The sequence below is a fragment of the Lactuca saligna genome, chromosome 4 (genome assembly GCF_052625555.1).
Source record: "Lactuca saligna cultivar CGN05327 chromosome 4, ASM5262555v1, whole genome shotgun sequence".
Taxonomy (NCBI): domain Eukaryota; kingdom Viridiplantae; phylum Streptophyta; class Magnoliopsida; order Asterales; family Asteraceae; genus Lactuca; species Lactuca saligna.
Window position 1 is genome coordinate 313,137,539 of NC_136420.1, and position 25,543 is coordinate 313,163,081.

Sequence of the window (25,543 nt, forward strand, 5' to 3'; positions counted from 1 at the left end):
ATGTACTAAAAAGTTATCAATGAAATTGGCATGCATTTTGATTCATTGGATGTTGACATGAGATTTTACTATGTGGTATTACAAACGATTTACAATTGATAACTCTAAGAATTTAAGTGTACCTCGTTGTTTTGTGTAATTAAAGCAGTAACCGACCTAGAAATGGCGAGTCCGCCTTAGGACCTGTTCCTTGTTTGGTTGTGGACTTAGAGCAGACTCATTAGTATCAACAGTTTATTAAAATTTTAATTACGCATAACTGAGGCACATCGAACGAATCTTAGGAGTGAGTCAGACACGGAACCAAACACATGACTCCGTTTGAGTCACCACTATTTAATTCATAAGTTTAATTGCATAAACTCTTCTATGAATTTCTTGCTAATGTAATAAAGTTGGGATACAATACAAATGAGATAAAACAAGTAACATTCAACTCGTTATTACTTTTGAAGTCTTACCGACTTGACATTTTAAAATTATGATAGAACCATGCCACCAAAGAAAAGATCAAGACCTTCCAGCAGCGCAACACCACCACCTCCGCCGCCACCACCACAATTTGATCCAGCAATGTCCAGGCTGCAGTAACAGTAGTTGTGGCGGCAGCTATGTCGCAAATCGGCACCAATGGCAATGGTGGATCTGGATTTGGTGCTACACCCTCTATCCAGGGTGACAGTTCGAGGCGCACAAAAGAATGCACCTACAAAGATTTCACAAACGGAAAACTCGATGCCTTCAATGGGAGCGGGGGCATCATCACACTCATGCAATGGTTCGAAAGGACCGAAGCAGTCTTTGAGATCTATGCTTGTCCCGAAGCGAGCAAGGTCAAGTATGCAGCATTCACTTTCACAGGCAGGGCTCTCACTTGGTGGAATGGCCAAGTTAAATCACTTACCCCTGCGGTGGCTAACTCCATAAGTTGGGAAGACTTGAAAGCATTGATGCTAAAGGAGTATTGCCCGATAGGTGAAGTACAAAAACTCAAAGAAGAACTCTAGAACCTCAGAATGTCGGGCACAGACCTTGAAACCTACACTGCCCGGTTCAATGACCTAGCACTCCTCTGTCCAACAATGGTCACTCCAAAGGAGAAAAAGGTGGAAGGATACCTTCGGGGGCTGCCATCCCAGATTTAAGATAGTGTACTGGCCTCAAAACACGCTACCTTCGAAAGTGCCAAGGAATTCGCACAACAACTCATCGATCACAGGGCCACCTGTGGTACCGTGACCGCCACCACCGACCAAGCAAAATGAGGGAACAACAAGAGGAAGTTCTGGGACAATAGAAAGAAGCAACCGATACAGGATCCTGCCAAGAAGCAACAGACTGTGGTTGTCCATGCTGCCACTACTGCTACCACTCCATCACCACCGAAACAATATGTTGGAACCCTCCCTAAGTGCAACAAGTGAAACTTCCACCACACTGGTGCTTGTCGGAAAATGCACTGCAAAAACTGCGACAGGAAGGGGCATACCGCTCGTTTCTGTAAAGCGCCAGCGCGACCGATCAATCAAGCTGCCAACGCAGGGGCAAGCCAAACCTGTTATGGATGTGGTGAAGCAGCGCACTTCAAGAGGAACTGCCCTAAGGTACGAGCCCCTACTACCAGAGGTGTAGGGAGAGTCCTGGCAATAGGACATGGGGAAGCAGTCAAGGATCCTTCAGTGGTTACCGGTACGTTTCTCCTCAATAACTCTTATGCATGCGTACTATTTGATAGTGGAGCGGAGAGGAGTTTCGTGAGCCACCAATTCAAACAATTACTAAAACAAAACCCCCAATCATTAAAAGATTCATACATCGTAGAAATGGCAAACGAAAAGGTTGAGCGCACTAATGATATATACATAGCGTGTACCCTCACTCTAGATAACTACTCGTTCAAAATTGATCTAATGTCAGTCACCATAAAAAGTTCCGACATCATCGTTGGTATGGATTGGTTGAGTCCTCATCGTGCCGACATTATATGTTACGAAAGGGCCGTTCGCCTTAATCTACCAAACGACGAAACCCTTCTCATCTATGACAATAAACCCAATGCAAATTTGCAAATCATCTCTTGCATCAAAGCCCAAAAGTATCTCCGAAAGGAATACCACACATTCTTAGCCCACGTCGTAGATAAGAAACAGGAGGTGAAGGACATCAAAGACATTCCAGAAGTATGCAACTTCCCTTACGTATTCCCGGAAGACCTGCCAGGGGTACCACTCGCACGACAAGTTGAATTCCGAATCGACTTAATTCCCGGAGCTACCCCCGTTGCCAAAGCTCCATACCGCTTATGTCACACCCCAAAACCAAGAACGGCGGAAACGTTCTGGGGTGGAGGACATCATGTAAAGTATCACAACACAGTATAACAGTAAACAAGCAAACAACATCATCCATTGCATTAAATATATAATTTTAATACAAGTGTGTTCTGTACAGTTATAGACACCAAAAAGTAAATCAAAATAATAAGATAAGTCTTGAATGCGCTCCATCTTCTCAAAAGATGGCCTCGGTACCTGTCTACTGATGACCTGAGAATACAAGTTATTTTGAAAGAGTTTATCAGCATTAAGCTGGTGAGTTCATAAGTATTTTAGTGTCGGTGTTTGTATCAAAACGTTTGAACGTGGTTTTAAGTATGAGTTTGTAAACATTGGTGATAAAAGTATGTGAATGTTTGTAAGTGTTTGTAAAAGTTTGAATCTCTTAGAAAAACCTATATTTTCTATTAAAAGTAGCCTTTTACCATGGCGTAACTGTTATGTATGTTCGTTTATTGTAAAAGTGTGTAATTTTCCCAAGTGTAACTATCATTGTCAAAATATAGTTTGTACATTAATGTTTAAGTGAAATGATCACTAAATATATGTAAAGGGTAAATTAATGTAGTATTGTAGTGTTGTATTATAAGAACTACTGTTGTACTAACTACCTTAAACCGGATTTATATTAAGGTATTATGTGATTAATTGTACCATACTATCGACTAGGTAACAACGACAAATATAGGTCGTAAAAAGAAATGATGTTTGGCACCTGCAGACCTGCAGGTCCGGCTGTAGCTAGCAGCAAGGTGTAGGATAGTCAATCCAGTATAGATCTATACGCAAACTCACGCTCTCCCTCCAAGAGACTCTGTCTACAACTCGGGCCATGACATTGAAGGCATGCTCCGTTACAGTGGATCACAATTTGTTAATGTATTCATGTATATGTAATATATTGCTACTCGTTCTAGTATCGTTATATATGTTCTCTTTCTGGTATAGTTGTATATGTTCTTCTTCTAGTATAGTTGTATATATTCTTCTTATAATGTAATGTATATATTCTCATAGTAATAAGTACTGACTCATGAATGAACTGACTCATTGATCTAGCAATTGTATAAGTATTATCCCGTGTTGCCCATATGGTAACACACTAATGATGTAACTGGTACGAATGAATCTAGAAGAAATTTTTATGACTATATATGTACACATGATATATAATTAACATTGAAACGACCTTCGTACGGCTACCCGATATCCCACCAGACCACATCTCAAGCGTGAAAAGGAAATAGGACGGAAGACCTTACTAAGCCTTTTAAACATTTCTTATATAACTATACATATACGGGCATGCAATTTATAATAAGTATAGCAAAGTTTAAGTAAAAGTATTTGATAAGTAAAAGAGTTTGTAAAATAGTTTGAAGTAAAACAGTTTGATAAACAGTTTGAACAGTAATATACATGAGTTTACTCTTCATTAAACCCCACACAAGGAGTTTACGGTCATAAACCCTTGAGTTTACGACCATAAGCTCCCAAGCTTAATGATATTATGTGTTTTGAAGTGTTACTTGATTTCTAGAAGCAATTCTACTTGGTGGTTAAATCCTTGGAATAGTTTAGGGCTTTAAGACACTCCTTTTAGGAGTTTTTGGCCCCAAGGCCATTTCCTTTTGAGTTTATTGCCGTAAACTCATATGGAAATGGGTATTTCTATGTTCACAAGTCCCATACTCATTTAGGATAGGTTCTAGACAATTTTCTAAGGCTAATGAAGGTATTAGGCACATTTTGGCACCCTTTCTTGATGTTCACGGCCCAAGAACCTTTTCCCTTAGAGATTACGGCTGTAATCTCTCTTTGGGAGGGGTTTTTGATGTTTTAAGGTCCCTAAACTAAGTAGGAATAAATAGAGGCTATTGTCCAAGGCTTTAGGAGTGACTAAAACACTCTTTGGCCCTTGATTTTTGGAGTTCACGGTCCAAGAACTTCTTGGGCCGTGAACACCTAAATCTTGGTGTTCTTGAATGTTTTCTAGTCTTAAATACACATACATATAAGCCTAAGATAGTTACTTAACAAGGGGAAGGGACTAGGCATCATTTAACCCTTATAAAAGAGTTTACTCTCCAAGAACGTTCTTGGGCAGTAAACTCTCGAATCTTGTAGTTTTGCTATGTAATCTATGTTATTAAATACATTATAAGCCATATAATACAACTAAGGAGAGGTACTCACGATTTTGGATGAAAACCCGAAGATCCGTGAGAGAGAAAATGGCTTTTCTCTAGTTGGAAATGTAACTAATGAAATAATTTGGTTAAGAATCATATTTATAGTCCTAGGATTTTTGGCAGAAAATATTTTTATTCCTGCAATGAACTCTAATATAATAGAGTTTTTGGAATAACAGTGTTGCACAAAACCCTAGTGCATCCACTCTCCTGATATCTCCTTAAATGTAAATCCCGAAATACTCAAACTTATACGGATAAGTCTGAAAATTTACTGTGACTGTTGTAGCTTCTATTGACTTGATAATGTTCGTACATAATGGAAATTTCGGGTTGTCACAGCTTAGCACCAGCAGAAATGCAGGAACTGTCCAGCCAGTTGAATGAACTATTGAGCAAAGGGTTCATCAGACCGAGCTTTTCACCTTAGGGAGCACCAGTCCTTTTTGTAAAGAAGAATGATGGATCCTTTCGCATGTGCATCGACTATCGGGAGTTAAACAAGCTTACCATCAAGTACCGATATCCCCTACCCCGAATCGACGACCTTTTTGATCAACTTCAGGGAGCAAGTTACTTTTCAAAAATCGAATTGAGGTCCCATTATCATCAGCTGCGAGTTCAAGAAGAAGATATCCCCAAGATGGCATTCAGAACTCGCTATGGGCACTACGAGTTTGTAATGATGCCATTCGGATTAACAAACGCGCCTACGGTGTTCATGGATCTGATGAACCGAGTGTGCCGACCCTTCTTAGATAAATTCGTGATCATGTTCATCGACAATATCTTTGTCTATTCGAGGAGCGAAGAAGAGCACATGCAACACCTGCGACTAGTTCTGGAGACTTTAAGAGCTGAGAAGCTTTATGCTAAGTTTTTGAAGTGCGAATTTTGGCGCCGAAAAGTGGAATTCCTTGGCCACGTGGTTAGCAAGGAAGGAATACACGTGGATCCCTCAAAAATCAAGGCGATCGAAAACTGGTCAGCACCTACAACGCCAACAGAAATCCGACAATTTTTGGGACTCACGGGCTACTACAGAAGGTTCATACAGAACTTCTCCAAGATTGCTAAACCCCTTACCACTCTGACTCAGAAAGGTGTGGTGTTCAAATGGGAAGATAAACAAGAAGCCGCCTTCCAAACGTTAAAACGAGCACTATGCAGCGCGCCGATCTTGTCTCTCCCAGAAGGAACTGATGACTTCGTGGTATATTGTGATGCTTCAAATCAAGGTCTCGGGTGCGTGCTCATGCAGAGAGGGAAGGTTATCGCTTACGCGTCAAGGCAACTTAAGACCCACGAAGTTAACTATACTACCCACGACCTCGAATTGGGAAAAGTAGTGTTCGCCTTAAAGATCTGGAGACACTACCTCTACGGCACAAAGTGCACCATCTTCACCGATCACAAAAGTCTTCAGTATATCCTCAATCAAAAAGAGTTGAACATGCGACAAAGAAGATGGGTAGAGCTACTAAACGATTATGAGTGCGAAATCCGCTATCATCCGGGCAAGGCCAATGTTGTAGCCGATGCCCTAAGCAGAAAAGAATGTTCGAGTCGTCGGGTGAAGTCATTGTCAATGACAATCCATTCGCACCTATTCACACAAGGATATAACTCGATTAAGGTTTATCTCAGAGTGTTAAGATGATAAAGGAGGCAGAAATGAAGGCTTAAGGTTCTGTAAATAAGACACAAACCCTAAAAATTAAGGTTTTCTTACTCAGCACCTACTCGTCGAGTTGGGATCCTCCAACTCTTCGAGTAGACTCTTAAAATCACGCGGCCATTAACTCCTCTACTTGGCAAGTTGGGGCATCCAACTCGTCGAGCTGCTCTGACATTATGAATGTAAATTAATTAAATATTATATCTGGGAGTCGGGTGTTACATATATCATAATGTATGATATATATATATATATAAAGTCATGTATGTTTTTTTGGACTTAATTTTTTTTTGTCTTTTAGCTAAGATATCAATGGCTCCCAGTATAAAATATAAAAGGTTGAAGAATTTTATAAAAAAAAAAAAAAATTCTTTCTTTTATATAAAATATAAGAAAGTCATGCTTTAAAAGCATGGCTAGACATTATGACGCTTAAAGGTTTTAAATGCTTAAAGGGTAAATACTAGCTAGATATGATGAAAATAGCCGTCTTTAAAGGTTTTCAACCTATTCTTCTTTCACGTAGCTTATTAGCCATATGAATGAAATTTTCATTCTCTTCCTTCATTATCTCTTAAAAGTGTTAAAGAACTAGTTTGAAGAGTTAGATACAACTAGTTTGAAGAGTTAGATACTTTTATTCTCTTTTAAGATAAAATATTGATTTTTTTTTCTTAAAGGCTTAAGAACTTATTTTTTAAGAAGATGAACTAGCATCTAAGTTAATTCGAGAATTATTGGTGGATACTTCTAGATGAGCTATCTTTTGTATTCTCGTCATCACTTTATCAACTTTCAACCTTCCAAAAGAATCAAAGTATAATTTCTTTAATCATTATATGTTGTATTTTACCATTTCATGTTCATATAAAATAATCATGGGTGGGAATACAATAGTTTTATATTTATTCAAAATTTTAAAATATTCGTTGCCGTTTTTTTTTTGTTTTTTTTTTTTAATTTTTTTTTATTTAACTAAGTTTTGAATAAAACTCAACAACTTTTTTTTTGAGATTTTCCTTATTATTTATTTTCCTTATTATCATAACATTATATAATTCTATCTTTTTATTAGGATATTGTATTTTGGAAATTTTATCAATTACAACGATAAGGTAACCAATTTAGAAAGATTAAATGTTACACATTGCTATTAATGAATAAGCTTTTCAAATGTAACCATAAGTTTTAATAATAAAAAAAACCCAATATGCAACGTTGTAATAATTTTGTTGGAAAGTAAAGTATTATTTCTCATATTTAGCTCATTTCTAAGCAATCTTCACATTTTCTTGATTTAAAAAAATTATTGATACTTAGTATTCTAATAATCAAGTATTTTGTGTTCAACAATTAAAAAGGGTTTGAAAAGAGTCTATGGTGATGCTCTAGTATTTGGAGTTTGATGCAATATTACTCATATTTGTGGATTAAGAGTTCATCAAATATCACAACACTTGCTACATTGGAGAAATAACATGTTGACAATAAAATAAACATATTTACACATTTTATTCTGTTACGTATGAATACGACAGTACCAGTTCACATAATATAATACAATATTGTTGATAGTAAATGATTGAGGTTTTCATCTCTACCGTCGCTATCATTTTATCCATAAATATTTTTTGTATTTATTTTTTGAGTTTCCATAAGTAGTGTGTTATGTATACATTATCAATGTTTACAAATGTCATAGCATCATAAAAGTTTATTATGTACTAAACATGTTTAAGTTTAAAACTCAAGGACCAAATATGCATACCAAGAAGTATTATAGTGAGCGTTTTGCAATATACCATTACTGTCATCTCTATTATCTTATGTCGCCACCACCACCACCGATCAGTATCCGTTTATCCTCTCACTCCGCCGTCATCCTCACCGCCGAGACCACACACTCAAACACAAACATGAGCGCCTGTAAATTCCTTCTCCGGTATTCTCTCTCTTGCTTAGACTTCAGTACAACACGCATCGCAACGTGTACTCCGTCTTCGCATTTCCCCCGCCACCGTCTTCTCTCTCAAAGTCCAGGTGAATCTCAATGTTTTCTCAATTGTTATGCTTCATGTGAAAATTATCCTCTTATGTGCCTATGAAACACTTCAATTCGAAGGTTTAGGGTTTAAGCTTAAAACATACCGGCATTCCTCAAGATCATATGGATCCATTCAAGCTTCCGTTTCGATTGAATCGACCGAAGATAGCTGTACATTTGTTGAGGAGGAAGAAGAAGAAGAAGAAAGTAAACGAATTTCAGTTAGAGATCTGTTACGGAGAAACACAAACGACGACGTTGCCAGCTTCATGAAGATGGAACGGAGGACTGAACCACAATCAAACCGCTGGTTTCCTTACCTCGACAAATTCAAATCTGGAAACACGTATTTGAGTAGCGGAGAAGTGTTGGATGCAGTTGATCCTTCTTTAATGGAGCTCAGAAAGGAGAGGTTCATGAACGTCGTGAACAATCGGACCTACTCCGTGTGTATGGTGGTGGAGGGTTTATCAGATCCCGGGAATGTCTCTGCAGTGTTTCGGTCAGCAGATGCTTTAGGGTTTCAGTCCGTTCATGTGGTGTCTCTTGACAGCCGGAAAAGGTGTTAACCCAATCTGAGGTGACTTATCACTTATGCATTATGCACTCACCAATCGATGAAATCTTTACAAAAAGTCTTTGAATTTGTTGTGTTTTTGGAATCCATTATCCATTCCTCTCATCTTCAACATGTAGGTATAGAGAGCATCGCCATATTAGCATGGGAGCTGAGAAATGGTTAGATATCGAGCTCTGGGATTCCCCTGAAGAATGCTTTCAAGTTTTGAGGTCACGTGGCTATCGCATTGCTACAACTCACGTGGGAATTGAAGCTGTAAGTAAGGATTTTATACATTTAGCTAAAGGGTTCATTCACATTTATGAGACAAATAAAATTGTTTTTATTTTTATTTTATTTTAAAATACAGGTTTCTATCTATGATATGGATTGGTCATGTCCCACTGCTATAGTTGTTGGAAATGAGGGCAGGTAGTAATTAACGAATTACTAAGGGTCTGTTTGATATGCCTTTTACCGGATCTGGTAAAAGACTAGATCTGATCTGACTCGGTCAGATGACAATTGAGTCAGATCTGATTGAGTTAAGGCCTGATTAGGCCTTAACTCAATCAACAACAAAAAAGTGAAAGAAAGTAAGATGTTATAACTATAATAAGCAAAGTAATGAGAGTGGGTTGCTATTTGTTGATATAACAGGGGGATTAGTGAAGAAGCTTTGAAAATGTCAGATATGCATTGTAGTATTCCGATGAAAGGAATGGTGGATTCATTTAATGTGTCAGTTGCTTCCGGAATCCTCATGCACCATGCTGTATGTGATAGAACTTCACGTTTGGTAAGAATCTTTTTAATCAATTTCTATTTTAGGACGCCTACTTTCAAAATCAACGTTTAAGGTCCTTTAACTTTAGTTATTGTAGACTTATAAGCATTGGTTTTGAAAGTATATTGCTATACTGAAAGTGTGTTTTTTAACATGTAAAGGGTGGTCATGGTGATTTAACATCAGAAGAAAAACAAATATTGCTTGCGGAATTTTCTTTAAGGCATAGTAGGAGTTCAATGAGCATTGCACATGAGTATGCAAAGCGTAAGGTCAAAAGTGTATGAAACTTTGATAAATGAACACATTGTTCTTATTAAGGCATTGTACTTTAAAGAATTGTTTAGTTATAGCATTTGTACTTTTGGGATTTTTTTTTGTTTTTTTGGTTATGACAATAATGGATCGGGATTTTGAATGGAATTGAAATTATTCTTTTATATATCTTTTATAGTAGTTAGAATGTATACATGTTAAATGACAAATTTGCTTAATTATTTTTTTGTTTTATATAAAATAGGTTATAAATAATTATAGGAACAGATAAATTACCTTTTTGTTAATTATTTGTTTGTATGATATAACCAAAGAAGTTGTGCCAAAATTAATGGTGATTTATCTCCAACCATAAGATCATTTTTTACAGAATTTTTTTTTATTTGAAGTATATTCTCTTTTCCTGATTTATTTAGATTTTTAATAGTATATATTCAGTTTACTGTTTTTTTTTACAAATTTGTCTTATATCTATTTCCACAATTACTTTAGAAAATTATATTATTAAACAATTATAAATAAACAAATTTGTATATAATTAACTAGGTGTAAAATTCATGTATTACACAGGTTGAATAAAAAAATAAAATACTAAAATGTAAATAATAAAAAATAAAATTTTGAAATAAGGAATTAAAATTTGAAATAAGAAACATCAAACATATTAATTGCAATTATAATATTTATTACATTTGATAGTTTACATGTATAAGCATAAGCATTATGTGGCTTTTTAATTAAAAAAAAAATTAACATGTGGATATTATTTATTTAAAAAAATATCACAAGATGTTAAAACTAATTAGAGGTTGATATGTAACAAAATTATCTACATTTAATATAATAAATTTGAATTAGTGTTATGTATTAAAACAAACATTTTATTAGATAAAGAAAATGATATTTATAACACAATTAATCGTCTATGACATAATTATTACCTTTATTAAAATGTAAAGGTACAATATGATTAATTTGAAAGGTGGGATAATGACCTAAATGGGTAAATATATTTTTAGGTTTATACACATTTAATTACTGGATTATTTTTTTGTCCACATTTTCTAATAGAACTTGTTAAATTGTTTAAAAAATATTCTTATCACCATTTATCAAAGGTTTAGCCGGTTTCTGACGTTCTTATGAGTTCCGATGAGACTTTGGTCATTTTCTCCAGCGAGTCTCCCACCAAAAACACATACATAGATACAAAAAACCTAGATTCATGTGTTTTTCCTCCAGAAATTCTTCAACCCCTTCAACCCATATTGAACATCTTCAAGAAAAACTAGATCTGAAAAACGAGTTCATCAGAAATGTTTTCAAATTTGTATGTGAGTGTGTGTGTTTGTTAGATCTGAAAATAAATTCTCCGACACTTCAATCGGTGTGTATGGTGGGTTTGTTAGATCAGAAATCACATACACAATCATGTTCATCCCTTCAGACCCTTCGACCCAAAAATCATAAACCTATAAATCCTTCAACCTAGATCGGACCATCTTCAAGAACAAGTAGATCAGAAAACGAGTTCATCGATGTATCTGTGTTCATCTTCTTCCCAGAAATCAAAAGATCTTACCGAAGTTATGTTTTTGAGTTATAGTTTTTTATTTTCGATTTCCAAGTCGCTAGATTCAACCGAAATCGTTTTTCAAATCCAAAAGAGTGTTCATCTTCTTTCCAAAAACCAAATCCTAAAGTATTCATGTGAAAAGTTTGAAGCTCGAAAATCACGTTTCCATTTCTGTTCAAGAACACACTGAGCGCGAATCTAAAATCAAGTTCATATAAGAAATTAAGAATCATGAGTGTTTGTATGTTCTTGAACAGATAAAGATGACTTTTGGGTTTGTGTTTGTATTCTTCATCAGATGTGTTCTTGTTCTTCATCAAATCTAAAAACACACATCAATCTTTTTTTGTTTGTGTTTGTGTTTGTGCTCTTTATCGAATATGGTTTTGAGTTCTTTAGAGTGTGTGTGTGTGTATTCTTCACCAGATCTGAAAATAAACAACAATATGAAGAACTCAAACGATTTATGGATTTATGTTCTTGAGTTCATCATATTTGCTATAGATTTCTAGGTTGAAGAGTCTGTGTGTGTGTGTTCTTGAACCGATGAAGATGAAGTATCTTTGTGTGTGTGTGTGTGTTCTTGATCTAAAAATCAAGTAATTTTAGATTTCTGGCCAGAGACTCGCCGGAGAAGATGACCGGAGTTTGGCCGCGGCTCACAAGAACGTCGGAAACTGGCTTAAACCTCACATAGCAGGTCATAAGTATGTTTTTTGAACTGTTCAACTAGTTCAATGGGAAAATGTGAACAACAAAATAACTCAATGGTTAAATGTGTACAAATCCAAAAATATACTACCCTTTTAAGTTATTATCCCTACTTTGAAACTGATAAACAACTCAAATAAACAAAATACATATAAACTCAAACTAAAAGGACCATAAATGACACATTAAACCTATTCACTAAATTTGGTGTAGATTTATCAAAGTTGAAAGAACTATGATTGTTGAAACTCCTATGTCACTGCATTGCTCTTCTAGGATGAAGTTGTCAACATAACTTGCTACACGCAAAATAGATCCATTATTGTGAAGAGACACTCCAAGATTATCTTAAGAAGTCCTAAAATAAAGAAAACCAGACCTATTATACTTTCATGTGTTTGAGGTCAAAGCTTATTGAAGAATCTATTCATTTCAGTTTGACCTATTATACTTTCATGTGTTTGAGGTCAAAGCTTATTAAAGAATCTATTCATGTGAAGTTTGATTAACGTTCAACCTGCTCACAATTTACCTCAGATGAACAGCAGCCTCCCATTCTAATAAAACTTATTCATCCATATTCACCAAGATTTCTCTCAACATTGGATCCCATCAAGCTTCCACTATAAGAACATTAAAAGATCATCCATCCAGTCAAATTATTGGTAATGCAATACAGACAAGGAATCAAGGTTCTATTCCTTGTTTGGATCAAGGATCCATTTGGTGTCATGAATACACTAAATTTAGTATTGTATCATTCCTCTACTTATAGGAAAGAACATTTCAATCTGAAAAAGAAAAGAAAGATATCAGAACACAATCGATACTCGGCTAACTTTAAATAATCGGGTTTGTGCTTATTTTGATCTTTAATAATGGAGCAATGATTATGAACACTCATAACACACAAGTATACGAAAATGTGAATGCAACTTAGTTTAGTTCTCAACATCAAATGTAACATGATAATTTCTATGATATTAAAAATTTTACAAGTTGTTTTAAGAAAAAGAAAATGTTTTGAGTGAGTAATAGCAAACAAGGAACGAGATGCTAATAGATACAAGAAATTACAAAGTGTAAAACTAGAGTCTAATCAATCAATTAAAGGCCTTGTAGCATCTGGTGATTGAATAGAAGATTTAGAGCTGCTTTGCATGCTCAGATCTTCTTGCTTCCTTTGTTGTGACCTCACAAATTCTTCTATTTTTTGTTTCAACTCCGTGTCTGGAATCAACATGTCCGGTGTAAGATGTGATCGATTGAACGGATCCGTCTGCCAAAATTTAAAAATAAAAAAAATTAATACAAATTCTTTTTTCCTATACGTTTGACATGCATTAGACTCAGACTGAAACTGATGTCAATGAGATTAAAAAAAAATGTACTTATTTGCACGACCTAAAAAGATGGATTTCTTGTTTGTGCAAAAGACGTAAATGCCCTTGATATTGCGTTTGGCATGCATTGGACTGTGACTCAAAGTCTGAAAATGGGACAAAAAAAAAGACAAAACAGGGTCTCTCTCTCTCTCTCTCATATGGGCAAAAGACGTAAATGCCCTCATCAAAAATAGCACTAGAAAGCTTGTGTTTGGCATGCATTGAGTGGAATGGGGATATCAATGGGACAAAAATTGCAACTTTTGAACTCGTTTGTGAAAAAAGACGTAAATGCCCCCCTCCCAGATAAAGATAGAAAAATTTACAGGGTCACTGAGAAGATGCCTCTGAATCACGGGTCTGTCTACTATGATTCTTGAAGATGGTAAAATGACTGGATCTTTCATCAGAGTGTACTGCAGATTCCAACATTTATATTTGTGTCAGCAAAACGTATTTTCTTTTTTATAAATAGAAAAATATATATATATATATATATATATATATATATATATATATATATATATATATATATATATATATATATATATATATATATGTAAAAGGACAATATTAACCTGGATTGGATCAAGAAATTCATCTGGAATATCTCCCAAAATCGCTTCAGCATCCATGGCTTCTGATGCTGCAGATCTAGCTTTTTTACCCAAATCATCAAACGCCTGTATCATTCTTGGATCTTCACCGATTCTTCTAAGAACATTTGCAGCTTCAGTAAATAACTGCACGCACATTTATAATTTATAAATAAATAATTTTTTATAAAATCTTGTAATAATTTTTTTTTTTAAATAAAAAAAATACCTGGTCGTTGTAGGAACGTCCATCTTTTGTAATGGCAGATGGGAAAATATTCTCGTGATCGCCCCTTGCCAGATGGACATATATGTTGACAATCTTCAAGATATCAAAAAAAATAATGAGATATTTATTATATTATATCATTTAATAAAAGAAAAGAAAAACCTGTTTAAGCAATTGTTTTGGGCGAAACTCGTATTTTTCAGGATCTTTTAGGCTCAATGATTTTCTTTGAGGGCCCACAAGCTGTAACAGGAAATAATTCAACATACTGCCAACTCTTTCAACCTGAAAAATAAAGAAATCGTTATTATTAAAAGTTTATATTTAATAAAGTGGAAATGAGATTTTATGTTGTTTACCATTTCGGGTAAGAGGAAAGGGGCTGTGATTTGCTCAGTGGTGAAAGCAAGCATGCTCACATCTTCCATGGCTAACTTCATGTCAATCTTAATAATCTATATATATACATAAACTTTATTTTTAATAAATATTCATAATACAAATAATATTTAGGAAATTTGCAAAAAAAAGAACTTGGACTTGTACTTTCATCATTTTCTGTAGTCATTCGATTTAGACCATAACATGTGTACAAAAGGGAACAACATATTTCATTTCACCACATTATCGATTTGAGTTAATTACATTTTTGGTCCCTGCGTATAAAACTGATTTTTGCAAATTTGGTCCTACAAAAGTTTTTTATTGCAATTTTGATCCTTATTTGGTGTTTTTGTAACATTTTGGTTCTTGTTCCAGGTAATATGACTTTTTTTGTTTTGGGATCAAAATTGCAAGAATCATATACCAAGGGACCAAAATAGTAATTTCACTAGGAACATGGACCAAACACGTTACAAAAACCTCAGATAAGGACCAAAAATGAAAGAGAATACTTATTGGGATCAAAATCACAAAAATCAACTATATTCAGGGACAAAACATAAAAAAAAATAATAATAATAAGTCAACGGCTAAATTGACAAGACAATGAATCTACATTGCGTTTTTTGGTATTTTGTGGTGCTTTTAGATGATCAAAAAAGTAGTAATGGGTAAATCGAGAAAATGACGAAAATACCCTTGTACATATTTTGAAGGATAGAAGGGAGAAAAGACAAAATAATGGTTGTACATTGCGTTTTTTTTCCCAAAACAGGAAGAAAAAAAAATGGTGTTTTTAGATGGTCAAAAAAGTATTAAATTGAGAAAATGACGTAAATACCCCTAAAAATATATTTGAAAGGATATAGAGAGAGAGAGAGAGGGAGAAAAGACGGACATTTTCTTGAGAGTGGAAAAGTCTAGTTCTCTCCTGTCTTTCTTGTGCTGATCTTTGTTCCCATTCAGTTGTGTTAGCCATTTCAGCTTCAAGCTCTTTAAGCTCAAGAATCTTGTTCAGACTTTCATCAAGAAGAAAGATGCTATCGTTGATTAAAAAGTTCAAAAAGTTCAAGTAAACACCCTTTTCCTCTTCTTTCGCAATCTGTAATTTTTTCAATAACAGTTACAGTTAATAACGAGTTGATTAAAAATTATAATAATAATAATAATAATAATTACCTGTTTCCAAGCATTTTGGTGGACAGGGACTTGCCAAAGGTATTCTAGAAGCTCAGCAATGTTATGGCGGATGTTAAACTTGTCATAAAACTGCATAACAGTGAACAAATATCATAAGAAATAGCAATCTACTTTTACTCAATCCTTTATTATAGAATCCAAATTTCATTTCTTCTCATTACTTTTTTTTACTACTAACACATTCTATTTTGAATACATGATATTTTGATTTTTTTTTTTTTTTTTTTTTTAAATTAAAGTTGCTTTGTATTTGTATGACATTGCTAAAATTACAATTCTTTTGCTTCTTCTAATTGCATCATTGTACTTTTAACTTTTTTATTAGAATGGCTTTGTACTTTGGAATATATCTAAACAGCTATATTATATATATATAACATTGTTGTACTTTCAACTTTGTCTTATAAAAACATGATGTTTTGAAAAATCTAGAGAAATTATAACAGTAAAAAGTGTTTTTGTAGTTTGATGACATTGCTATTTCTTAAAATATTTGAAATAATAATCACTACTCACCTGAGTGTGGGATCCTGTGAACTCGATATCCACATAGAGTTTCAAAAGATTCTTCACAAGATACTGAACAGAGAGTTGGTGCCCCTCAAAAAGTGTACTGGTAGCAGAAGATGAGCCACTTCACAAACACACACACACACACATGTAAAAAGACGTAAATACCCTTTGTAAGCAAATAACATAACATGATAGAATCAATCAAAATAAATAAATACCTCCTACGAGGCATCCAACAATTCAAGACTTCAACCATTTTGGCTCTTAGGTAAGGGTTCCTAATGTACTCTGGACTTGCCATAAACATTATAATAAAGTTCATAAAATCATCCTGCCAAAAAAAAAAAAAAAAAAAAAAAAACGCAAAAGTGAGAGACTAGAGAAGATAATTAATAAAAAAAGAATCTGTTTTTAGTACCAATTTGACACCATCTAAAGCTCTAGGGATTCTAGAAGCAAAAATAAGCAACTCCATAACATCTTCCACAAAGTGTTCAGGCATACATGCAAATTCCATGGGGCAAGGTTGTGGTAAAGGCATTTTGAAACCACCAATTCGACTCACTAACCAAACCACCATTAACTGATAGAAAGATAATGCCTGTTGAAGTAGTCCTCCATCCTATTTTAACAAAAAAAAAAAAAAAACACAATCACTTCTTTTTTACTCAATCTGATAAATACTTTCCCAGTAAGTCCTAACTATTTACAGATTTGCCCTTGTTTTCAAGTGTGATGTCTTTTTCTCATTTATCAAGACAAACAAAGGCCTCTCACATTGATATATACCATGAAAAGATTTGAAAACTGAAAAAAAACGAAAAAGACTAATTTACCCTCAGTATCTGAGCTTCATAACATAATTTCTCCTGTGTTAACGTTTCGATTTCCTTCTCAATTCGAGCAATTTCCTGTGTCACTCGAGGGGAAGGTGTTTGCTCTTGCATGGTTTTCAAGGTTGCTAAACTATCTTCACTTCTTTGAATATCCTGCAACCAAATAAAGCATTGAACTTTTTTTATTTTTCTTATTAGGAAGGACATTGTACTTTGAAATTGAATCATGGGATTAAGGAAATGAATACCTGGACAAGATGCTTGAAGTCTGAAAAAGCTTTCAGAAGACCCAAATTTAGAACCCGAGCAGTCATAAAGAAACATTCACAAATAAATGAATAGCTTTGACTTTGTTGACCAGAACTTGTTGTTTCTTGAGATTGAAGCAGCCTGTTTTCTTCATTGTTTGGCTTGTTTTTGTTTAACCATTCAGTAACTTCCTCCGAAGATGCATGAAGAGCAGTTAGTTCTCTGTATTCAGTTGAGAATCATATGATCAAATTCATATTGAGGGATTCTAGTTTCAATCGTTTCTTATTTAGAAAAGATACATCTACAGTAGATAAAGAGTATCTTACTTGAAATCCAAACGAGAACCATAAAAGACATATTTAGGGTCAATTTTGTCTTTCTTTGTTGAATTTGCATCCAAGAAAGGTTCACACAATCGAAGCATAACAGCACTAAGGTTCACAAACATGCCTGAACTTGCAGAAGACATAGGATCAACCTATCACCAATAAAAAATTATCCAATATGAATAAAACTTTCACCTGGATAGATAAATTATGCCTTTAGGGTCTAAAAAGTTTTTTTTTTTTAAACCTGGATATGAGCCCTTGATGCATTTTTATTGATTACTTCTGCAATATATTGGAGCACATTCTCTCGTGTGTTTGTGTTCTTTAAAAGAGACCTAAGAATTTCTGCCAATCCATCGTATAGATTGTTCATGACAGATTTGATTGTTGCAAATGAAGATAAAAGGTCAGCAGGGCGTCTTGTTGATGAGTCCATAAAACACTGCTCGCTGCATATTCCATGGATATGAAAGTTAAAGAAAAATGATCTAACAGAACAGATGGAAACTTGAAAAGGTAAGTCATATAATAGCCATGGAAATAGAAAAACAAGATCAAACTCACCCAACATCAGGCTGACTCTTGTAAAAACTTTGATCAGGAAGAGCACTGATATGAAAAAAAGGACCCAAGATGCTTGTCATCTCAATAGCACGGCCATTTATGAAAAAACCTTTGGGAATCCACCATTGATGATTCACCAAAGCTTTAGCACCAACTGGAAAACTTATCAAGTACATTAAAGCCCTCAATGGCTGCTGAAAGTTTCCAAGAGCAGAACACTTGAGTACAGTCCCTCTCAAATCTTCATATAACTGCTTCAAGATCGTTTCCATGGAATCGTAATCTGAATCCCTAAACAACTCATCCAAAAAACCAGGAGGAGAAGAGGCACCACCACTACTACCACCACCAAAAGTATCAATGGAACTAGAAACTTCAGAGAAAATCAAAGGCAACAATGGAGAAACATTCGATTTATCTCTTTGGGAATCGGCGAACATATCGGGGTTACCTAAGTGAATTCTACAATAGGACACTGCTAATTTCTTCGCTTGATTTACAACTAACTCCATCTGAGCCCTAACTGTTTTATCTTTCATATTAGCGATTTTCTTCCCTTCTTCATATGCGCGACGATAAATCCCAACTAGGTACTGGAAAGGGGTTTCCGCAGAAGTGAAATTACCTGATAGACGATCAACAAGAACTCGTTCCATCACATCCCTAGAAAGTCTCAGTTCACCGCCTTCGCTTAAAATCTCAGCTGCCGTCATCTCCAAGTAAACAACTCGTGAATCGTTCCCCATTGAATCTATTAGGGTTACAAGGAAAATTTTGCGTAGGATTATGTCCTCGATTTCCTCAGGCGATCGCTGCGGTTTTGCGGTGGTCGTCGCCATAGTCTCAGAATTGATTGATTTGATTGAAGACGGGAAAATGGGCAGTTTTGATTATTTTGAATGGGTAAAGAAGAAGGATCAACAAAAAGTTCTAAGAATTTTGTTTCTCCATTGTCAACAAGCCAATGGAGACTTGTATGTATCTGTAGACTTTATGTACATGTACATATACATATACATAAATAACATAATAGACAATACTTTACATACAAAAAGATAAAGATGTATATACAAAAATCACAAACAATTATTTGGTATCATTTCTTTCACAAAATACATGTCTTCAAAATTTTCAATTGAGTATTTTATTTTTGTTATTTTTGTTTATACCCTTTGGTTCTTTGGTTCATGGCGGTTAGGCAATGGTAAATCTTATGATTTTTGTTCAAAACTATAATGTAGAATTCCCGTCGAATATAATTTATTCTGATTTATGAAATTTGGTCAAACTTAAGACATGCTTAGAAAGCATACCTAATATCAATATGTTTTTCCAACATCCCACGTTGAAATATGTTACATAAATAGTCGGTAAGAATGACTTGAAACACTTGAATTTTTTTTTAATAAAGTCTCAACCAGCAGACATATGTATACCGACAGTGATCTAGTGGAAGATGCTCTAATCGTCCAATGCAATGCAGTGGAATAATCAACTATTGGCGGAAATCATTCTATCAAAAAGGTTTCGATGTGGCAACAATCACATATGTATATTTATCTCTCAAAGTGTTTATCAATATCCTCATGGATATGATGTATGTGAAACATCTTTACAACCACCTTTTATTATGTCGATGTGGTATAACCACAAAATCTTGGATATGTTGTACATGAAACACTAGAAGTATGTTGGTGATGATAATGTTGTTATATGTGACAATGTTATTCCCACACATAACAATGATGTTGGTAAATATGATGATGTCTATGTCAGTAAAGATGATGATGTAGATGTTGGTATAGGTGATGATAAAGATTACCAAAATGTACTTCTATTAGTGGATGATACCAATCTACTTCCTTATGCCATTAGGTTTTTATATAAACCTATCATGTTTACCTTGAAAAAAGGTGGTACTAAAATTGAATGATCGGATGATGATACATATGCACAATAACATTATTATATGGTATACATGTTAAACTACGATATCTAGATTCGATATATCATACTACACATAGGCAAAACTCGCCATAAAGGATCGAAAACCTACGAACATTCAAAAACAAATAAGTTTTCCAACTAGCACTAGGATTGCAAAGTGTTCATAAAAACTAATAGATCTTTAAAACTAAGGTTTCAAGCATCATGTTAACAAGAAAAATTTCACTTAGAGTATTTTGATTGTGCGACTGGAGAATAGTGGCATGTTATAGGTCTGAAAACTTGCAGAAGAACACACGCTTAAAACCAAACCATCGTCAAGCAAACAAAAAAGATTTGGGTCGTTTGATTTTCGAGGTCTTAGGTAGTAATTATAGCAAGGTCTTACTTGGAACCGACATCCAACAAGCTTTCAATTGTAAATACAAAATAAATATTTTCACAGATGATATGTGTGGAAATGTTATTTCTCAATAAGTTTTTTTCTTTGAAATTAATACTTCATTGCTCACTACTTGTATCTTACTAAACATTTAGAAAAGACTAAATTGCACAAATGGTCCTTGTGGGTTTGCCGAAAATTACCAATTTGATCCAAAAAGGTTTGGATAGCACCACAGGCCCAAAGTTTTTATTTTGTTGCGAGTTTGGTCCAATTTACTTTAAACTTTTTTGTAATGACGATTTTACCCTTGTTTTTTGTTTTTTCAGTTTTTTTATTTATTTAAACATTTTTATGTTTAAAAGAAAATTTAAAAGAATACTTATATATCTTTCTCTTTTCTTTCTCTTTCTCCCCCCCCCCCCCCCTCTCTCTCTCTCTTACACACACACACTTTTCTACACAATTCATATCTTCCACCTGGTTTTCACATGCAGAAAAATACGACCACCACGATCATCGGCCGGAGATATGAATGCCACCAATGCTACTGATTGGTACCACCGATCCTTTACAATGAGATTGTTTCGGAATATCATCATAGCTTCCTTCTCACCAGGACTGCAAATGAGGGTAATATCTCTCTCAAATTCGAGCATAGCCACATAAGGGTACTAGATTCCATATTAGAAAAATCCACCAGCTTAATAATGTTACGAGAAGGGTCAGGAAGCTCAGCCATAACAACATCAACAGCTAAAAGGATAGGAGTCGACGAACTAGAACAAGATTTATCAAAGTCGCACTACCCTTCAAACTCAAAAATCGGTTTTCTGGAAATTTCTCTTATGTATCAATCTTTTTGACAAGTAATGAAACTGATTTAGGTTGCAAAGGGTCAAAATGATGGTTAGAGGCATCAACAGGAACCAATTTTGAGCCAACAATCGATTTTGCACTTATTTCCCCTTTCAATGTAAAAAAAATCGAGATTCAGATATAGAGGATACCCTCAATGAAAAACGAACAACAACTAAATCCAAGGAAAAAAGACCCACCTGAAAGTCATCTACAACCCACCTTAAATCTTCACTGTCAGATTCTCCTTCTTGTTTTTCCAGCATCTTAGAACACAAATCAATTTTGATATTTGTTTTGAGGTATGAGAATAGAGGGTAGCAAAAGGGAAGGGGATGCCTTTTTTTTCTCTGTGTGTGTGTGTGTGTGTGTGTTTGAGGAAGATGATGAGTGTGTTTCATGGGGAAGAAGATAGGGGTGGTGGTGATAGTTTGTCTCGTAAGAGAGAGAGAAAGAGAGAGAGGGAGAGAGAGAAGTAGTTTTTTATTTTTCTTTTAATCATAAAAATATTTAAATAAATCAAAAACCTGAAGAAGCAAAAAACAAGGGTAAAATCATAATTACATAAAATTTTAAAATAAATTGGACCAAACTTGCAACAAAATGAAAACTTTAGACCTGTGTTGCTAGTCCAAATATTTTTGGACCAAAATGACAATTTTAAGCAAACCACAGGGACCATTTGTACAATTTAGTCTTTAGAAAATCAACAATAAGATGTATACTTAATATATTTTTAAAATCTACAAAAAAAAAGCAATAACCTTAAAATAAACTCCCAACATCTTAAAATGTGATCTTTAAAGCGAGATCGATGTGTAAGAGTAACATTGAGAGCAATGTGTGCTTGAGAGTGTTTTTTAGAGAATTATAAGTTTATATTTTTTTTGTAAAATGATGGAAAAATATGAAAATTAACGTTTTTATACATATAATATGTAGGACCACTATTTTGCATGATGCTTCTACGAAATGGGTATCATCGAAACCAATGTTTTAAAACTCGGTTTGAACCAGTCGGTTGAACCGGTTGGACCGGGAATCGGGGAAGGGAGCGGTTTAACTATTACCGGTTTTATATCTATTTCTGAACCGGATCAAACCGGCCGGTTTTTACAAAAATCCGATTGAACCTGTTCAATTAAATCGGTTAAATTGAATAAAAACATATGGAATTGATACCTTTTGCATAATAAACTTTGGTAGTTTTTTCACATTTATTAAAAAAATTTTAAATAAAAACACATGATAAATGTTATGAAGTTTTTTTATGCGTTTATATTTATCTAGGACTTTATTTTCTTTTTAATGCATGTGGATTGATGTAAAATTTATGGTTATGAGTTATTTTAATGTATTTTGATTGATCTACAACTTGTTTTCATGTGTATTTTAATGTTTGAACTTGTGGACATCAAATTCTTGATTTGTGTATGTATGTATGTGTATGAAAATACGAAAAAAATATGAAAATTATAGAAACCGGTTTACTCAATGGTTAAACCGGTTGAATCGGAAACCGATAATCATACTGGTTCAACTAAAAAATTGGTTTTTAAAACATTGATCGAAACAACGTCGCTTGGATGATTGTGCAGTTAGTATGCCCATTTAACATATGCTATATAGGAAAATGATAACTATTTTGATGATTATCTTAACTTTTGACAACTTTTTAAAAAGTAGTGAGTAAGTACAATTTTTTTTTCTCTTAAGCTTATTAGAATTCTTCTACAAAAAAGTCTATTAGATTTCGTTTTAATTCTTTAGTTGATCAATTGATGTGTTATATCATTACAACTATATTTTATATTTTTAATTAATTTGTGTTATTAATACTCCGTAAGTCCGTATAATCTAATTGGGTACATCCTTTGATTGCTAACACCTTTCGTATATCGATTTGAAATAATATGAAAACATCTTCAACTTAGAGCAAAAGTCTCTATTCATCAAAACGGATTAAATTGTTCAAAAATATAACAATGAATAATATATATATATATATATATATATATATATATATATATATATATATATATATATATATATATATATATATATATATATATGGGAAAAGTGAATATACCCTTAAGGGTATATAAGCTTGCGTACCCAAACTCACAATACTACGTCGTTTTGTATTATATAATACATTCTAATAGTCTAATGTTCTTATAATATAACTTCTAACTTGATTTATTTCCATAATTTTTATAAATTACACATTTATCTTCATCTTACATAATTTTCATTTTCAATTATAATATATGTAGCCTAATATGTATTCGACAAAAATATGTGATATAAAAGAAAGATAATAGTGAATTTCAAAAATCTTGACAGTAAATCAAGTTAGAGGTTTATGTCTAACAACATTATAATAAATATATCAAACAAAACGACGTATTATGGTGTGTTTGGGTACCTAAGCTTATATACCCTTAAGGGTATATTCACTTTTCCCTATATATATATATATATATATATATATATATATATATATATATATATATATATATATATATATATATATATATATATATATATATATATATATATATATATATATATAAGATAACACTAAGTTCACTAAAGGAAGGAAAAGAAAAGAAAAAAAAAAGTAAATGATGTTCCTTTCCTTTCTCTCAAATTTCTTCCAATTTGGGAGGACAATATCTAAGAAAGATTAGTATAAATCTTTATTTTATTTCTCTTCTCTTCTTTCCAATAAATAAACTCGGTAGCAATAATATTTTATCAATCCTTCGACTTTTCTTTTTCTCTCCTAAAATGAACCTTGGAGCAATGTGTAAAATCATTAAATATGTGTTCATGTGACGTTTTCTTCTCGATGCATATTATGGTATAATATGGTATTTGTTTCTCACATGAGCTCATGTAAAATAATGTATTAGACTCGTGTAACTTAATATATCAATGTGTATTAAATTTAAGAACTTTAAAGATAACATCTTTTCATCTGAAAACATAACAAAGACATCTTTCATCTTTAAATATCTTTGAGGATTGTATATAAATCATACATCATTATATTAAACATAGTAAATGCTAAACAATTTATATAACGATGCAACTCATGATATGAACTCACATATCCAAACTTCAAGTCATCTCGTATCATTTCAATATCCTCAACATCTGAAGAGTGTTACATTAAGCATACTTAATAAATAAAAGCTCAAACAATATTGTAAAGCTAGGCAACACCTAACCATAATATATGCACCATTTTTTGTTTTAAAATGGTGTTACCAACTACTTTTTTTTTTTTTTTTTTTTTTTTTTTAACTTGTTGTCAAAACTTTTTCATAATCCTTTTACACTTTCATACAACTTTTTTTCACCTATGATTTTTCCTGTTTAACATTTATTTTACAATTCTACTTGCTTTATTTTTTAAAATTAAAGACCACAAGAGGCTGTTTGTCATCAATTTTGGATAAGAAAAAAAATGATTTACCAAATCTGCAAATAATGGTTATAATTTTTAAAAATATAAGCTTTAACATAATAACATATTCATTTTGTTTTATAATGTAACACTGTTTTTGGGTTTTAACATTTTTTTAAACAGTGTTAACCAGTTTGTACAACAAATCTCATATGTCAAGACTTATCTTTTTAAAAAATTTATAATTACTATTTGCAAAGTTGGTAAACCATTACTTCTTTTCCAAATTTGAGGACAAACATATTTTACTTGTGACGTTCAAATTTTTTTAAAAAAAAAAAACACCCAAAAGTAGAAATGTAAACAAAAGTATTTTTAACAGTACCTAAATAAATATGTTAAAAAAACATTAGACGATTAGACAATTGTAAAAAGAAGTTATAAAAAAAAGTTGTACGTAAATTTCAAAAATTTTAAAAGATGTAAAAAATATA

At 33.4% G+C, this 25,543-nt stretch overlaps 2 protein-coding genes across 3 annotated transcripts; one reads left to right on the forward strand and one right to left on the reverse strand.

Moving 5' to 3' along the window:
- The first annotated feature begins 8,005 nt into the window (after positions 1-8,005).
- On the forward strand, positions 8,006-10,038 carry LOC145043982 (tRNA/rRNA methyltransferase (SpoU) family protein). 2 transcript variants are annotated; one of them, XM_078992781.1, is made up of 6 exons: positions 8,006-8,246; positions 8,335-8,812; positions 8,947-9,085; positions 9,180-9,241; positions 9,470-9,608; positions 9,758-10,038. In XM_078992781.1, exons 1-6 carry the CDS (start codon positions 8,033-8,035, stop codon positions 9,881-9,883), a joined length of 1,158 nt encoding a protein of 385 aa, XP_078848907.1. In that variant the 5' UTR covers positions 8,006-8,032; the 3' UTR covers positions 9,884-10,038. The 2 variants fall into 2 exon arrangements, with proteins under 2 accessions (XP_078848907.1, XP_078848906.1); XM_078992780.1 differs by having other exon boundaries at positions 8,007-8,246; positions 8,329-8,812.
- A 3,080-nt stretch (positions 10,039-13,118) lies between these two features.
- LOC145043983 (U-box domain-containing protein) lies at positions 13,119-19,418 on the reverse strand. The gene is made up of 16 exons (XM_078992782.1): positions 18,448-19,418; positions 18,128-18,332; positions 17,881-18,032; positions 17,551-17,773; positions 17,303-17,455; positions 16,885-17,088; positions 16,685-16,797; positions 16,470-16,587; positions 15,933-16,022; positions 15,652-15,855; positions 14,729-14,824; positions 14,532-14,654; positions 14,370-14,462; positions 14,123-14,287; positions 13,871-13,960; positions 13,119-13,438 (listed from the first exon to the last, which is right to left on the reverse strand). The coding sequence occupies exons 1-16, from the start codon at positions 19,284-19,286 to the stop codon at positions 13,259-13,261; spliced, it is 3,048 nt and encodes a 1,015-aa protein (XP_078848908.1). The 5' UTR covers positions 19,287-19,418; the 3' UTR covers positions 13,119-13,258.
- Between the last annotated feature and the right edge of the window lie 6,125 nt (positions 19,419-25,543).

Bases quoted from the DNA above. Each gene is read 5' to 3' on its own strand.
- LOC145043982 (XM_078992780.1), top strand. From the start codon at position 8,033: ATGTCGCCACCACCACCACCGATCAGTATCCGTTTATCCTCTCACTCC. The intron at 8,813-8,946 runs GTGTTAACCCAA...TTCAACATGTAG, and splicing joins TCTCTTGACAGCCGGAAAAG to GTATAGAGAGCATCGCCATA. The intron at 9,609-9,757 runs GTAAGAATCTTT...TAACATGTAAAG, and splicing joins GTGATAGAACTTCACGTTTG to GGTGGTCATGGTGATTTAAC.
- LOC145043983 (XM_078992782.1), bottom strand. From the start codon at position 19,286: ATGGCGACGACCACCGCAAAACCGCAGCGATCGCCTGAGGAAATCGAG. The intron at 17,089-17,302 runs GTAAATTAGTCT...TTGTTAAAATAG, and splicing joins ATGAAGCTCAGATACTGAGG to GATGGAGGACTACTTCAACA. The intron at 14,825-15,651 runs GTCCGTCTTTTC...GTATATATATAG, and splicing joins TTTTCCACTCTCAAGAAAAT to ATTATTAAGATTGACATGAA.